This window comes from Apteryx rowi, unplaced genomic scaffold, assembly GCF_003343035.1.
Source record: "Apteryx rowi isolate R43461 unplaced genomic scaffold, aptRow1 scaffold_113, whole genome shotgun sequence".
Taxonomy (NCBI): Eukaryota; Metazoa; Chordata; class Aves; order Apterygiformes; family Apterygidae; genus Apteryx; species Apteryx rowi.
The window spans coordinates 1853903-1870864 of NW_020447342.1; the positions used below are offsets into that span (position 1 = coordinate 1853903).

General features: G+C 43.2%; 1 protein-coding gene across 2 annotated transcripts in view; it reads right to left on the minus strand.

The window, feature by feature from the left end:
- PSD3 (pleckstrin and Sec7 domain containing 3) overlaps positions 1 to 16962 on the minus strand; it is a 121417-nt gene that overhangs the window by 21168 nt on the left and 83287 nt on the right. For both annotated transcript variants that reach the window (XM_026078739.1, XM_026078748.1), the window contains one exon: positions 7951 to 7994. In XM_026078739.1, coding sequence (XP_025934524.1) covers positions 7951 to 7994 — 44 coding nt within the window. The remainder of the gene's footprint in view (positions 1 to 7950; positions 7995 to 16962) is intronic.

Consider the following 16962-nt stretch of genomic DNA (forward strand, 5'->3'; position numbering starts at 1 on the left):
TTATGAGTTTGCATGTAGATGAAAAGAATTAGATTACTACAGATCACTGTGGCTTACCCCTTAACTTAGTATACGAAACACAGACTCTACCTCCTTTTCTTTATTTTCCTCCACAGACTGGCATAAAAGTAGTAATTTAAAAATAAAAACTACGGCTGGTGAATTATGTTATCTGTATTTTAGAAACAAAATGTTGCTCAAAATGTTACTTATTAGTGCAATGTATTCAACATGGCTCTCAGGGACAACAATGCAACCCATTTCAGCAAGTCACAAGCACTGCCTGTCTAATGAACACCTTTCTGTTTGCTACAGCCAAAGGTGAAAAGGAGAAGGTGGCTGGGAAAATAAACACCTTTGTGAAGGGCATCCATCACAAGAGTAGGATGACAGTTATCAGAGAATATCTGGGTGGATGGTGCATCTCAAAGCCAAGGTTGCTGTTAGGTGCAGAGCTGTCCCACCTCCTTTGAGACCCCACACATCCCCCCCCCCCCAAGGTGACTAACAAGGGTGCATCAGGGAGGATGAGCAAAATGCCCATTTATGGGAATGCCCACCCTAACAAATGTCTTCAGAGAAATGCTAGGCAGGACAATCTGGGATATCCCAATCATTGCTGAAAAGGCCTTCCAGGGCATCACTTAGTCCGAGGAGATGCAATGATATCAGACTGCTGTGACAGCAAAGAAAACAAATCCAAATCCAGTTTAGAGGCATCTCCCTGTTTCGGAGGGTAAGACTTTTCAATAGTATGGATATGGGCTGCTATAAATCAATATTTGGTCTCAAGAGCGAGAGAAAGGTGACAGACATTTTATTTAGTTGTAGAGATGTGGCGATAGCTCCTTGTGGCCTGGCAGCGTACCATACCATCATGGTGATGTCTGGCAAGGTCTCATGATGAAGAGGAACGAATCTTTCATCTGAAAGCCTGATTCCTGCAAAGACGACCAGTCTCTGCAGCCTTCAGCCTATCAATACGTATTTTCCCACTCCTGAATGGAGATATCCGCAATAATTTTTTTGTTGGTCAAAGCAATAAGGATTGCTTCATGCATACGTTAATTGAAGCCCTCCACCAGCTAAAAAGTGCAGGAATTCCCGACAAATTTTGGCTACCCCTTCCTTTCCTGTGTCTATTTCTCCAACTGGCCAGTGGCAAGCATACGTGAAATCTGAACCACCCCAGGACACATGTTGTTTAAACATGTGGCCATTCCAGGAGTAAACTCTCTCTACATAATTCTGTTTGTAATTTATGGTGCTTAACCCAGACTAAAATCTCTCACAGGGCACAAGCACTCAGGCTGATTTGTAATTTAGAAGCGCCCTGTGAATTCTGGGATCTCAGCCAAGGACACAGAGGATTTCTCCTTGTCAGCAGACACCTAGTGCAGCAGAAGGCTTAGCATCTTTTGGAATGAGCTATCTCCTTGGGAGCCATGGGAGCACACTATCCTGCACTGACTAGTTGTCTGGGGGAATAAACCAAATATTTCCATTTGAGCAGCCACAGGTGTTGTGATGAGCAAACATGGGAATCCTGGACAGCACCAGTGCTGGGGGTGGTGCTTTCAAAGTCAGCATCTCTGGTGGAGCTGATAAAAAGGAATTCTTCAAAAGACAAGTGCAGACAGAGCAGACAACAGCAAAATGGCATCTGCTCTCCTGACTACCAGATAGGAACAAACTTTTAACAGGTATTGAAAATGGAACATCTTTGAGACCCAGAAGCTTCAGGTGCTTTTGAGAGCTGGATGCTTTGACACATGAAATAGATGGTTGGGAGGTCAAGAGGCATGAGCCAGTTCAATCCATAAGATCCAATGAGGGGACCAAAGAGCCAAGGGGGACTCACTACAGAGACATGATGAAATGGGTGAACAGCTGAGGAAATAAAACTAAAAAGTGCCTCTATCCCCCTTTGATCTTGAATATTAAACCATAGTGGAAATAAAGCCAAGAGCTCTGGGACTCACTTCCTCTAATGCTCCATTTTGCTTCAGTGGTCAGGAATAAGAAGAAAGCAGGAGGACTGTCAGGAGGTTCAAAACAGCTCAGGTAATAGTCTTTACTTGTGCACCCTCCGCAATTGGCTGAATAGGACGGGCCAGGAACGGAGTCAACTGGGGACTGATCAAAGCACAGATCCTTACATGGACTAGTCAGCAAGAAAGGTGATGAAGGACTGCTAAAACAGACACACTCTTGCAGGACTGTCCAGAACACAAGGCTTTAGAAGAACAGCTCAAAACTGGATAAGCTTTCCTTTAAACGGTCTCAAAGATTTATCAATCTGCACTTACTCCTCACCAGCCTTCAGGACACAGTTGCAAGAAGGAAGAGCTACAGAAAATTCAGCTGGCCTCTGAATACATACACCTGAAGACTGATCTTTCTTTGAAACCCTTGGCTGTGGGAGTTGAAATTACTTCCTCTTCCTCAGATGGCTTTGACAGATTATTCATGGCCTGTAATATTCCTAGCGTGAAGGACACCAGTGATGCTGGGGTGACAGATAGTGGCTGGTATCTCTGTGCAGGCATACTCAGTGCTGTGGATTTAGTGCCACACAGCCAATGCTTAGGTTCTTGTCAGGGCAGGCTTGATGTCTCAGCTTTCCATTTGGCACAGCTGATAGCATGATCCTTGTGTCTTTGGGGAAGGAGGAAAAAAAAAAAAGAAAGAGAAAAGATGTTGGTGCCAACACTGATTTCTGTAGCAAAACATTAGTATCTGGGCGCAATCAGGTTTGCAAAAGCCTTAAGAGGGTCTCTGCCTCTGGGAGCGATTCCTCTTGCAACCYGTCTCCGGGGGCAGAAGGGGGCTGATACCTGTGAACCTGTTGTGGCTGAAAGGTGGAACTGAGCAGCATCTCCGTTCTCTGGGGTACTGCTGGCAGGAACAGGTCTGTAGAGATTTCCCAAGACACTGCATGAGTCACAAGCTATTTGCACAGTTTCCCAAAAGGAAAAGCTTCACTGCCATCTCCCTTAGGTTGTCCCTTTGGAAAAAGACCTGCAGATGGAGCAGTGCACCAGGACACAGGCTGTCCATGAGCACTCCAAAACAAGAACCTGCCTGCTCTGCCACTTGAAGAAAAGCAACAGTGCTGTGAGCCCCACATATGTGATAACTGAAAACCAGAAAATACTTGTCTTCTTTATTCTTAAACACACAGACCTGAAACAAGTGCAAAAATATGGATGTCGCCATTTTGGTGAAGAAATATATTTTTGCCTCTCTCCTCAAAAGATCCCCTACAAGAAAAGTCCCTTTTTTATCTTCTCCAAGAAAAACATCATCCAGGTCACTCCATAACAAAAACATCTCCGTACTGCTGTAAGACCTGACTTCAGGCTCCATCTTGAAAAACGTCAAACTCACTAAGCTGGAAAAACAGGGTCACGCTCTTCATTTTTAAACATCTGCTTCTTCTCTGCATTTCTTCAAATAGAAACTCACATCACACGGCAAAAGACTGAGTTTACCAATTAAAAAAATGACATTTAAAAAAAAGTCTGATTTGTGGCATATAATTATACAAATCTGTGGAACTGATAATATTTGTATCAGGAAATCAACTTGAGGAACCAGTGGAGAGAAGTTCTCCGTGATGCCTTTCTCAAAAGGAGGAGAGAAGATAGAGAGCCAGATGATTACCAGATGACTGCTCTAAAACAAATTCTTAAGTTGCAAATTTAAGTTCCTGGAACCTGAGGTAAGAAGAGGTAATTATCATGGGGAGAGATCTTTGGTTTTGACCTAGAAAAAGGGGATTTCAGCACAGAGGTCGTTATAACCACCCATGTCTCAGTATAACAATTTGCTACAGGAAACACAGAAGATCCAGTTTGGCAGGTCCCTTTTTCTATGACCTTGCTTGTCTTCACCATCACTGCCTCAGTCACCTATTTTGTTCTGGCTGGAAGGAGTCGATTTTTCAGCGGAGTTCAGAACAACAAAAAAAGAGATAATATGTCCATATCTAAGCTTCTGTAGAAAGAAAGCTTTGTAATGTACTGGTCAAAAACCATGAGGTTTTCCTGAAAATTACACCATCCTGCTTGGAGAAAGCTTTCACAATACTAATGGCTCAAAAGCAGCTACTTGTTTTCTGCAGTCTTGTAAGCAGTACTTCAGGGTTTCAAATGTTAATAGGAGATCACCATTCAGCCTATTTTAAGATGATGATATTTTTTATTCCTATCACCTGCAAAGGGAAGCAGACATAACATTACAGACAATGGAGAACAATAATATTCACCACATCACTACCATGTAGATATCACAGAAACAAAACATATTTAGCCCTGGCATCCTTGAAATCAAACTCAATTTTCTTCTTCACTTTAAAGATGACAATGATCAGTGCAAAAAAAAAAGGACCAGAAACCCCTGCAAAACCCAGACCACAGTATTATAGACAATGGGACTGAAAGGATGTAAAGAGGTAAGGTAATTATTTCTTTACTTCTAAGGCTAAAACATTTCTGTCCAGAATGAGCTAGGAAGAGTTTTGTTTAACCAGTTCATAAAAACCTCCACTGAAAGAAATTCCATAGCTAGTCCAGGCAAACTTATTCCCTGATTTAAAAGCTTTACTGTCATAAAGCTTGCTATAACATTTAGCCTAAACCTCCCTTGTTTCAAATATTAGCCTATCCACAACAGGTGTGAAGAACACTTCATCCCTGTCTTCTCTGCAACAGCCCTTTACATATTGAAAAAAATACATTCAGGTGCCTCTAATCAGTGTTCTCTTTTCTGACTAAACAAACCCACTTCTTTTAACCTCTTCCCACAGTTCATGTTCACAAATATCTTGAATTCATTTACTCTTATGGGTGATTTTGGGGTAGAAGAGCAAGAGGTAACTGTTTGACAACAATATTACAGATGAAAAAAAATCTTATGAAAATATCAAGTCCTTGAGGGAAGTTTAAGAACCATGAGGAATTACATAACAATTATTGAGGATAACTGCACTCCTAAGGTGCTTCCAGTGACCTCAGCACACTGAAAACAGGATGCATTGAACTAATGTTATAAAATATTACCTGGCTTCACTGCAGTCAGTAGGAATTTCTGCCACTGACTTCAGTGAGGCCTGATGACTACTGACTATGCTTAGTACTCCACTTGTGATTCAAAGAAGCGAAGTATCCAATGGATAGGAGAAATCTAGAGCTGTACATACGCAGTAAAGCAGAAACATAGAATGACATAAAAGACTTAGAATAATCATATTTCTAACGGTTAATTTTCCCATACTGATGTTCCCTTATCTTCCAGGACACTGAACAACAAGATAGGCAACAAAAACAAGTTTTATTAAGGAAAGTGACCAAAAAAAATGTTGCGGGGAAGTGGGCAGGGGGCATATCCAATCCTACATTTACCAGCTGTCCATGACTCCAGGTCAGATGTGTTTCACATTTCACAAATCACAGTATATGATTCACTTTAACCTTTGGTAGAGCTTGGACTTAGAACTACTGCAGAAAAAGAACTGTAATGGAATTTTCTCTTCCAGAGCTGTACTCACATTTCCATGTTCATAAAGGATAAATTAATATTCCTCCTACTGAATACCTCTGGAAATACATTGGAAGCACATGTGCTGATTAAGGTGACACTTCTCTTGAATACAGATCCAAAGTTGGAATCAGTGGCAGCCTCTCTTTTCAGTGGGCTTAGGACTAGACTGTAATTCTACTGGAAATGGTCAGCAGACCTTTTAGGAGGATGTCGCTCATAAGTGAGAGAAGCATCATATAGCAGTCTTCCCCATTCATTCATCACTGTCAGACTCCCCTGCCTAAGGACTTATTGACAGACATTAATCCACCAAATAATGCATTGCAGGAGAAGCTCTTCAACGGTTGCTTAGCTCATAAGAAAGAGTTTTAGATCCTCAACAGGATTTGGGCTGGAGGACTTGCATTCCATCATCACATCAGCATCACGAGGGAGCTTATGCTGGACTTCGCAACACCCTTTCCAAACTTGCTCTACCTACTATTTCTCCCCCTGCCACTTCCATCAGGGGAAGCAAAAGGACACTCCTTGGAAGGGAAGGAGAGCATCTTCCTCAGTCCCATGACAGCAGAACTGATCACATCCCTTCTTCATTCACCTTTCTCTGCAGATCATGACAGCAGACCAAGAGACAGCAATTTGCTTTCTCCTTCCAGCCCCAGCAGTCTCAAGGCTGTTTGCCATGATTATCCTACACCAACCACACAGCTCTATAAAGGAGAGGAAAGAGGAAGATATTCACCCTCCCTCTTCCAGCTAGCATTCCTTGCCTAAAAGCACTACCATTTCAGCTATGTCTGGAATGTGCCTTGTTTCTCAGCATGGAGAGTGATTTTCACACAGACTGCAGCTGTCTTTCTGAGTTTCAGATTTGAATGGACAATTGGCCACTTGGAGCATTCTACAGGGACAAGGTGGCTTTACACCTATACCCCAAAGCCTTATTTAGAGAGGACTCCGATTTCCACCTCCTCCAGCCTGCTTACATTTTTTTCCCAAACAAGTCACTAGGAAGGGATATGGATTGGGCTGTGTACATGCCAAAGGAGTTATTATCTGTACAGGAGTAAGCTATCTCATAAATCACCTTGAGTGAAACTCATAGGAGCAAAGCCAGGAATGAGCCAGTTCCTACCTGGAGGCTGCCCAAGTGGATTAGACACAATACACTCTCTTGCCAAGAGCTGGAGGAAACCTGTGACATCAGCAAGGTCACACAACAGATTCTGCTGTGTATGAAGCAGCTAAGAGCAAGCATCTTGCAAACAGCTCTGGTGTTGGGACATGTAAGATTCACACAACATATTCTAGGTCCAAGACATACTTTGGGAGAACGTCTTCCACCCTTCTTCATGTTAGGCTCATCAAAGATGGCACTTCTTGATGATTCCCATCACCAGCCCACCTTCCTCACTACTCTGACATTATTTAACACACTCCTTACACATCTGAATAGGGGCTGCAACTCCATTTGGGACCAGCAGCCCTTATAAGCAGGGTTGCCTGCCCCGATAAGAATTTCAGCAGAAGATAAAGAACTTACAACAAGAAAATTTAGGAGTAGGAAGACCTATGGCAGTAGATAGGACTGCTAGCCCAAAAGATGCAGGAGCCTGCATCCCAGACTTATGCTGCTCTCCAGAAGATGAGGGTTCGGGTGTGTGAAAACACACAAGTAAACATCTTATACAGCCAAAATAGTTATAAAACATCATTCTTCTCTTTTACACCAAAATCCACTGTTCTGCAACAGGCAAAATCCAGAGCAGACCGTTCTCTTCTCTGCTGGCATACATAGATCACATAAAACCTAAGCAGAGGGAAATGTCAATTTAACGTGATCAGAAACTAAAGCTCTTCTTTGTATGCAGTACTTGACAAGTGTCAGCCTGTCGAAAGCAGCTAACAGTGGGGGGAGATCAGACTTTGTCCAATTTATCATCTTTCATATTAGGTTGTTGTCAAATTATCCATAGTTAATCAGGAGACAATCCAGGACAATAAAAAAACAGCAGGAAACTCAATCCAAGACTTGTGCTTCTATTCAGTGGTTCTGACACAATGTACTGAACGATAAAGGGAGAAGTCAACATCTGTTTTATTTATGCAGTCATAGAACAAAAGAGGATTTAATTTCTCTCTTTTCAGGCTGAAGTTTCCTACTAAATGAAATGTCCTCTTTCCTTACAAATGCAGTTGGCTCCTATCATTTAGCAACTCCCCTCGCTAGGGAAACAGATGAGGCAGTATTGTCAGGTCATTCATTAGCAGAAAAGCAAACTCATTACATCCACTGGCTACCTTCTGCAGGCTTTGCAGTCCACGCAGACAGTGACATAGAAAGTATAAACAAATTACTACACAGGTACTATTTTTAAACTCCTGAATTCTATGCAGTATACTTACACTGCCCATTCAAGTTTCTCATTCTTGATTGAATTGTAGAGGGCCTGCAAAGGGAAAGAAAGGAGATGGGATTATTGTTTTACCCCTGCTATACATACATTAATATGCTAATGAAAATTACCTAACTAACACTAGCAAGCAAGCTTTCTCTGATCAAGGAAGTATCATATTTGCTCATGACAACACAAAAGTCTCAAGCCTGAGGCAGAAATATCATCTAAGGAAAAAAATATTAGAATGTAGTGTTTCAGAGTACAGTCATTTTCTGGAGCAGAATTGTTTTTTTAAAGTCAGCCAACAAGTTTGCAAAATGCAGGAATCCACAGAAATACAGCCCCACATGTGACTATGCAATTTAAGGTCAAATTCTCTCTCTGCTAAACTCAGTGAGATTTTGCCACTGACTACAATAGGGCCAAGATTTCACTTACATAACTGCATCAGGATGGCTAACCAAAGCCTCTGAGCCTCAAAGACACCTGCATGCATCCCCCAGTTACACACCCAGACATAGATACATTCCATTTCTAAGCGTAAAACAGAAAATAGACTATAAGAAGCTTGCAGTTTTGATGATCAAAGTCTCGGACTGCTATCTACTAACATAGGCACTCTTTTAAATCAAAAGATAGAAACTAGTTGGTTTGTCATCAAAGGTCTCAATTCTGTTGTTGATACCAGCCTGCAGTGAAAGAGTCCAGAAAGTGACTTAACTTTCTGTAGATCTCAGACACTTGGGATGGATTTTTTTTTTTTTCAGTGGGAGCCAGTACATCACTTGGATAAGCATGACTGAGCTCATCCCTCCTGTAGCTGATATATAAAATGGATAAAAGCTTGCTATTACTACAAGCTAATGGAGGTCTTCAAATAGGCCACTTGAGTCAAGTGAAGTATTTTGGTATGGAATGTCCCTGATTCTAGCACTTATAATCCACATTTGTAGTTTACCTTATATACATAGCTCGATTTACTCCCTCCAGCACATAACTCCTACACAGCCTCAAAATATGTTAATGTGTAGAACTGTTGATGCACATGATTACCAAAAAGTAGCACATCAAGCATGAGCAAGTCTGCAAATCACATACTATAATAGCTATGACATGCTCAACAGAAACATCAGCATTTAAATAGCCTTAACTCTGACCCAAAATAAAAATAGTTTGGAAGACTGAAGAGTCTAAGCTGGGCTTGTATGTCACAACTAAACATGCAATGAGAATCCAGTGAGGATATGCCAGTGTTTATCCTGTGCTCCACCAGCTCCTTTTCCAACCTTGCATGGTCCATTTGAAGGTTCTTAGTATTCAGCTCTGTGAAAATTTGGCCCTTGATTGAACCATACACACCCAGGTCAAATATACTGGTACAACTTGCCTCACACTGATGAACTTTTAGCCACTGTTCACCATAAATCTAATTTCCTCAAAGTAATAGAACAGATATGACCACCAGGAGGAATCATCCCACATCCTATTTATATTGAACTAGCACAGAGAGGTCCCCACTGCTAACAAGAGCTTTGCTGTGCTGCACACAGCAATATGATGAAATATTTCCAACTCCAGAGTGTTCACAGTCTATTTCTATTTATTCTGTGTTCTCCAAATTTGTACAAGGAGGTCAGATCCAAAGGCAAACAGTCAGACAAAGGTGAAAGAAAGGGCATTGCTGGCAATCTGTAGACAATTTTCCTAATTTTAAGATGAGAGCTAATAAGAGAGTTTAAGAAAACCCTGCAGGAAGAAAGCAAAACAAAGGGGTAATACCCCTCCTACCATGCACCCAGCAATGCTGCAGAATTAGACCCACCTCCATTTTTCTACATAAACTCATGCTGACACTGATTCCCTGGGGTTGCCCAACATTTTCCATTAGAAGGCATTATGTTACTAATGATTTGGTCAAAATCCTGTACTTAATCTTTGACTCGGGCACTTTTTCATATTGTTATCAAAATATTCTCTTATATCTTGAGCCAGAAAACTATTTCCAAAAATAAGGCAAAGAGCCTTATGTGTGGTAATATTTTTCTCTGGTTGTTGGCTGGATGAGCTTTCAAAACTTCACAAAAGCCTGGCTTGGGGTAGAGAAATGCCTTTTGCTCTTATGTAGTCCATATGCCTACAACACTGGGTAGAGATCTCCGAAAATTAACACCAGCCCTGTGCAGCGCTGCTTTTTATGGGTTCTGCTGCTAAGGAAATCTCTAAGGATCACTGCAGCGGAAGAATGCCTATTCCTAGAGCGGGAGACACAGAAGTAGAACTCCAGATTGGCGAGAGAATAACAAATGCCCCAGGCTTTTGCCTTGCGGAAAGTGACATGTGTTTGTCCCCTTCACAATTTTCATTAATGAGCCAGACTCCATATTCCTTCTTTAAGAAGTAACAGACACCAATGCAGTCATATGGCATACATCTGACGAAGGACACAGTGTCCCCCACAGAGCATCAAATACAACTGTCTCAAAAAGTCTCTATTATTTACAGAATGGAATACCTCACAAGCAATGCTTGCAAGCAACTTCAGTACCTACAGCATTCACTGTCCCTGATACGGAGAGCAGTTGCGAAATACCAAGGAAAAGGGAAAGCAATCCTGTTGCAAGTGACAGAAGCAAAAGGGGTAGATAGCCCGCATGTGCCACTGTGCACTGCTTCACAGGCTTTCACCAAAGCAATGAGCCCACTTTATGCTTTAATATTTTCCCCACATCCAGTGGACTCTCTCATTATGTGGAGAAAAAAAAAATTTCCCTTCCCGTATTTTGAAACCGGTGGCAGATGCGTACAGCCCAGCTCCTGCTCTATCGTTTCATTGCTATTTCCCAAGGTCCTGATTCAGACAGCATCTCTTTTCAGTAGACATCTCTCCAGAGCATGATTAAATCAAACAAACTTGAAGAAAGGCACTGAATTGCTTCACTAAATTGCAACAAAGCTGAGCAGAGATTATGGTGGGGAGACACGACTTTTACCAGTACTTTGCTAGTTGCAAGAATGGGTTTTATTTACTTGTATTTTCTTTCTGGGGGAAAAAAAAAAACAACCCAAACCAAACAAACAACCCCCCCTCCCCCCTGATGGCTCTGATTTAAAGCATGTTTGCAGTTTGACCAAGGCGGGGGGTAGGAAGGGGGGGGAGGGCGAGGGGAACAAAAAAAACCCACAACCACAGCTTCTTACCTGCTTGCCTGAGAAAGTGCTTGGCAAATTTACTGCCACATAAACCAGAGAACTGGGGGCTGGACCACAGCAGGGAATGACAGAACTGGTCTTCCACTGTCTCATTTCCCATGCAGGACCGACACCACTTCGAAAGGAGAGTGAACTTATATCTCTTCCACCCTTCAAGGCACCCAGGCTACTGGAGAGGGGATCCAAACCCATGGCTACTGACTCTTCAACACAGTCAGARTTCATTGCTTTAACCATTAAGCTGTATTACCCAGACCACACATGCTTACTCCTCGCTGTTTTTCCTCTCCTGAGGACTGCTGATCTCTTGGTGCCCCTACTCTCAAGGCCCAGCACTGCTCTGAGCTTCCCTGAGAAGCAACTGCAATTTTGAAGACAGAATAAAGAAATTAACTGCTGTATAAAGGTGGAGAGCAGGAATCTTCCTAAAAGTTTTTCTTATTTTAATTTCATTGCTGCTTTCTCAAGCTTCAATTTGACCTTTAGCAGCCTGCTGCATAAAAAAAGTGAGATTTGTCTGTATTTAGTTATTAATTGGGTAGCTTTCTTAATTGGAAGCCTAAGCTCTGTAAGATATTGCTGACTGCTGAATTCCATCCCCAATCTATAACTGTCCGAGTGAATTTTCCCTTTGGTAAGCAGGTAGGTCCGCTTTTAAAAATCGAGCTTTCCACAAGCCTTCACCAGTTGGTAATTTTATTCCAACCGGAGCGAGAAGCAAAACTGCRAAGAGTGCTTCTGAAAACTCCTGTTTATTCGCAAAGCTGCCGAAGTTGTGTTTGAATGCATTATGTCCCCATACAATGAAACTTCTGAACATATTAAAAAAAAAAAAAAAACCTCCCCCACCACCCTGACTTCCCTCAAAACCTTCTCACATTTAGGAATGACTGGACCCATTTAAACAGGTTGCTCTCAGCATCTGCAGACTGCTGACTATGCTGTGAGTCAGCCTCTGCATGCACAGCAAAAAAGGAAAGGCACAACCAGATGTGAACATAGGGATGGAGATATAACTAATTACCTCAGTACCAAGATGTATACCATTTAGGTAATAAGAAGACTAGATGACATAAAGGGCCTCAAAACAAGCTGAAGAGCTCCTGGGGGCACTTTGCAAGCTCCTCCTTCAACAGATGATGCAAGAGGCTCTTGAGGGAGACTATTAACTGTCCAGAAKTGGTGGCTTACGGTCACACTTGCACACAGTGGCCCACTGAAAAGTTTTCCAGAAGAAAAAGAAATACACAGCCCTGTGTTTCTTTTAGGTCTATGCACAAGAGAGAAGAAACCAGAAACATCTGCCATGACCAGGTACAGAGGCAAAACCAAAATCAAGTTTGGAGAGCCAGCAAGGATCACCCAGACTGTCTTCTCTGATTATTGTCTCCCTGTCTCTTTGCCCACTCCCAGTTTCGCCATGATTTCAGAAGTTATTGCTGGTGGATCATCAGTCTCATCCCTACAAGAGATGCACCAGGTGGCTACAGCAGTCCCCACCAGAAGGTCCAGCAAGGCACAAGGCAGCAGACGGGGGTGCAGCCATGCTCCTGAGCTGGGCCGCCTTCCAGCCTCCACCGCAGCCACTGACAAAAGGAAAAATGCCCAAGAACATTTCTTTTTCAGCCTCACCTTGCAGCAGGCAGGGTGGATTGCAGGTGGCCAAGGAAGCCCCAGTCATGCTGCAAGACACAGAAGTGTTCCTCCAGTCCCCCAGCCCAGGGCTGGGGCAGCTCGCAGGCACAGCAACGGCATGACCTGGCACCTGAAGGCACAGTGCATGTATACACACGAGCAACATGATTTCAGGATTACCTCTACCACCTGTCCCCTTTGTGGTCCACAGATGGAAGCCACATGCTTCTTTCCTTTCTAGGCTGGGCACACAGGGGCTGCTCCCCATTGCAGCTCAGCTTCTCTCCCGCTCATGCAACACTGGTCCATCTGCTTTGGCCCCGGGATGATGGCTATCAGCCAGTCACCAGCTCAGCTCTTACTATACACGGTTTACTAGGTGGGGGGATGGAAGAAGAAAAATCCTGCAAAAAAAAAAAGCAGGCTACAGAGGCAACAGATAACAGACACCACAGATGCCTGCATGTGGTCCTGACAGGTATTGAACTTAACACGTCAGTGCTTTGGACCAGTGTCTCTCTGTGTCACTACCTTCTGTCAGCCTTTGGATGGAGCGAGACGCATTGCTATACCCTGCTCCCAGCCTGCCATTTAAGCTATTACCTTCAGCAGGTTGGCTCTGCCCCAAAACTTGTTACTTGCACACAGATCTACATTACCTCACCATCTTCCATCCACCACCATCCCTCCAAATATTCAGCTCTTGAGTTTTCTTCCTCTCCCCAAGCACAGATCTGTAACACCTGGTGAGCCCCGTACAGAGGCTCTGAACACTGAGTGCCTGTAGCCTCTTGCCAATCTCAAAGCCAGCCCAAATGTCTGTCTTCTGTCATATTTTTCCCCTTCTGAAGAGGGTGCAGCAAGGATGCCAGAGTGGTACCCAAGAAGCCCATGGGTTCGTCCATGGCGTGGCATGTCTGCTGGCATGGCTCTCAATTTCAAATTCCACTGGTGTGTACAACAAACGTTCTTCTAACAAGCCAGCATACATTATTCATAAAACAGCACAGAGCTGTTCAGCAGCATATGGAACTGATGAATGTTGTTTTGGTGTGGGTGGAGATAGGTTGATAGGAATGTTTTAGGGAAAAGGAAGGGAGATCATTTCACTCAGGGAATTTCGAGTGCGTCACCAACTGGAGGAGAATATTTCTAAGAGAAACTCCTCTGTTAAAAATCTGGTTTGTATGGAGAGGAAAGAAAAAAAAAAAAGAAAAAAAAGAAGGAAGGGAAGATTGTGCCAGATGCATCATCATCATAAAACAGAAAAGGAAGGTTAGCTAGGGCTCCTGAGAGCCAAGAAATTAATGCCACACAAGAAATCCTTCCTTTGTAATCTTGATACATAGGGGTTGCTAAAAAGATTTGTTCAGAGCTTGCTGGAGCATTTAATCAATGTTACTGGTAAAGGGAGCATACTGAGTTATTATGGGTGAACAGAGGAAAGGCTAGAGAAGTGTTTCTTGATAGTGGAGCACCTGCACAGCCTATTGCAGAAATTGTTTCATCGGCCCTGCGCATTTGCAGACAAGACAGGCAAGGGCACTTTGCAATTCAGTCCCTGGCTGCAGGAAAATGGTGTCTGTCGGGAGAAGAGATGGCTGAGCGAGCTGGATCACACAGGAGACCCTAGGGTCCTCCGACCTTGCATGCAGCCTGGGTTTGAGCCCCCTCTCCAGTAATGGAAAATAATATTACACCAACCCTCAATATCCTCTTCGCAGGTTCTCCTGCTGGCCTGAGATTGCCGGCCTATAATACACACCTAGGATGCATCAGCTATTGGCACCTGTACACATACAGGTACATGTGTGCATACATGTGTGCACAGCATTGCCTGATGTTTTTAAAGCAGATGACAGGTCTTTGGGCTATCTAGCTTCTTCACCACTGGCAGCAGGCAGACCCCATCAGCTCTTGGTACCTTGTTCATACTGGCTGGTGCATGAGGATGTATAATATTCTCCCCCTGAGCAAAACAGGCTGAGTCACATGTAAGGGCAAAGAATCAGAGGACTTTGCTTCAGTGGCACAAATGAGTTAGATTCATCTCCTGCCCCATGTCAGCTGTAACAGACACAGACTAGGTCTTGAGCACTATAATTTCCTTGTATGAGGAGCAGATAATATACAAGGGAAGCCAGATACAAAGGGGAAAACACAGCTATGGAAATATGAAAAGGACAAATCAGCCAATCCAGTCCTGTTTGAGAGAGAGCGGATCTCCATGGCAGCTTGTCTAGAAAGCCCAGCCTAGAACTGAAGACATCTTGCAAGAGGTGATGTAAAAACACACACACCCTGACTCCACTGATGAAAAAACCTCCTTTGCAATGCTATATATTGGCAATAGCTTCCAGGTCTCTTCCACCAGCACAGCAGTATAGAAGAGCTACAGCTCAAACATAAATCAGGTCACTAAATCAGTGAGATGCTTACAATACAGACGGGCAGAGAAAGAACATGGAGGGGAACAGATACATAGAGAAGACAACAGAGTTGCCCAAAATCACATGGCCGATCAGTGGCAGAGCCAGAAATACAAGACTTCCTCTCAGTCTCATCTGCAAGAAACATAACAGCCTGCACTGGGGACAAGAGGGGGAAGTGGGCAAGAGGAATAATCCATGTGGGCTTGTCATCTTATCAGCTGGGCAGGTATCACTTGTGGGGATGCAGGAATCTTCTCAGCCCTCCAAAAGGCAGCCTTTACAGGTCTTAGGTACTCCACAGATACAGACACCCTGGTATGAAATAAGGAAACAATACTGCAAACAGTAATGAAGCTGCAATAAGCTTTCTAACTTACTGAACTAGGCTGGAGGAGGAAATAACAATAAATAAATAAATCCCCCACCACAGCCTACACAACTGAATACTCAGGAGGCAGAACTCTGCCCAGCTGAAATACGAATCTTATACAGGGACAAACACATTATTACAGTAGTAAAAAAGACCCTGTGTCAGACGCTGTACATCATCAGTGAGGGAAAGTCCCTGCCCTGAAGACATTACATGCATACACCATGGACACAAAGCCTGAGAGGGGGAACAGAGGCACAGAGATTAAGTGAATCGCCCAAGGTCAAAAAACCTGAGTCCCCACCAATATGTGGAGACTTGTTTTACATACATAAACCCTCCTACTGAATGCAGTGAAACTATTCCTGTGCCTAAGGTGAAAGTGTTTGCAAGAGCAGGGTCCCAGAGTACTTACAAGCTCCAGCCCTTACTTTGGCATTTGCCAGAGCAGCAGATACTGCACCAGCAATAGCTCCAGAACGATGGCCATGCCATTCTCTGACACAACCGTGGCAATATATTGCTTCTTAGTTATGGTGAATAAGACCCTCAAAACGGAGGTTCTTGAACTGCATTGAATAAAATATTTCACTTATTTCTATTTGCATTAYTCCATGCCTAGAGCTCTGCAGCTAAGTCTCTGAAACACCATGCAACCTGTAAACTGGCAGAGGGGGATCTGCTGAGAACTACCGTGCAGCATAGAGATATTTTCACCATAGCAGAGGAGGTTTCTTTCAGGATAGATATGGGATTTAGAGCAGAGACTGAACAGGTAGATCCAGAGATTGTGTGTGCCTGCTGTTTTTGTTGGCATGCACACAGACACACTTAAATGCCTTTGGATGTTGTTCCAAAATATTTCAATCTCATCAAAACACTTCAGCAAACAGTTGCATCTCCTAATCCCAAGGCAGAATCAATTTGCAGCAGGAATAAAATTAGAGGAATATTTGGTCACTGTATAAAGTTCATCTGATCCTACGAGACACAGAGCACCTCTGAGAGAGAGAAAGGTATTAAATCTCTTGTTGGAGTTCCTGGCATCTCTCAGTTATTGACTGAGAGTGATGGAATGAGGAAAGCAGCTATTCTGCATGAAGTAGGGGTTTGTTTGTCTAGGAACTCAACAACTGTGCTGGGCTGGGCTTGGAGACGCTAAACACAGCCACTGTAGCAGCTGGGTATAGCCTGTGCTACCTACAGTTAGACAGCCAATAATGTATTCCTATAAATGCACAAGTGTTGTTTTCCTAATAAATATTTGATAGCAATATTTAAATATGCGTGCAAGCGAGATGGTATTTTCATCTAACACCCACACATACTAAAACACAGAGCTGCAGAGAAAAAGCAAAAACTACTTTTCTAT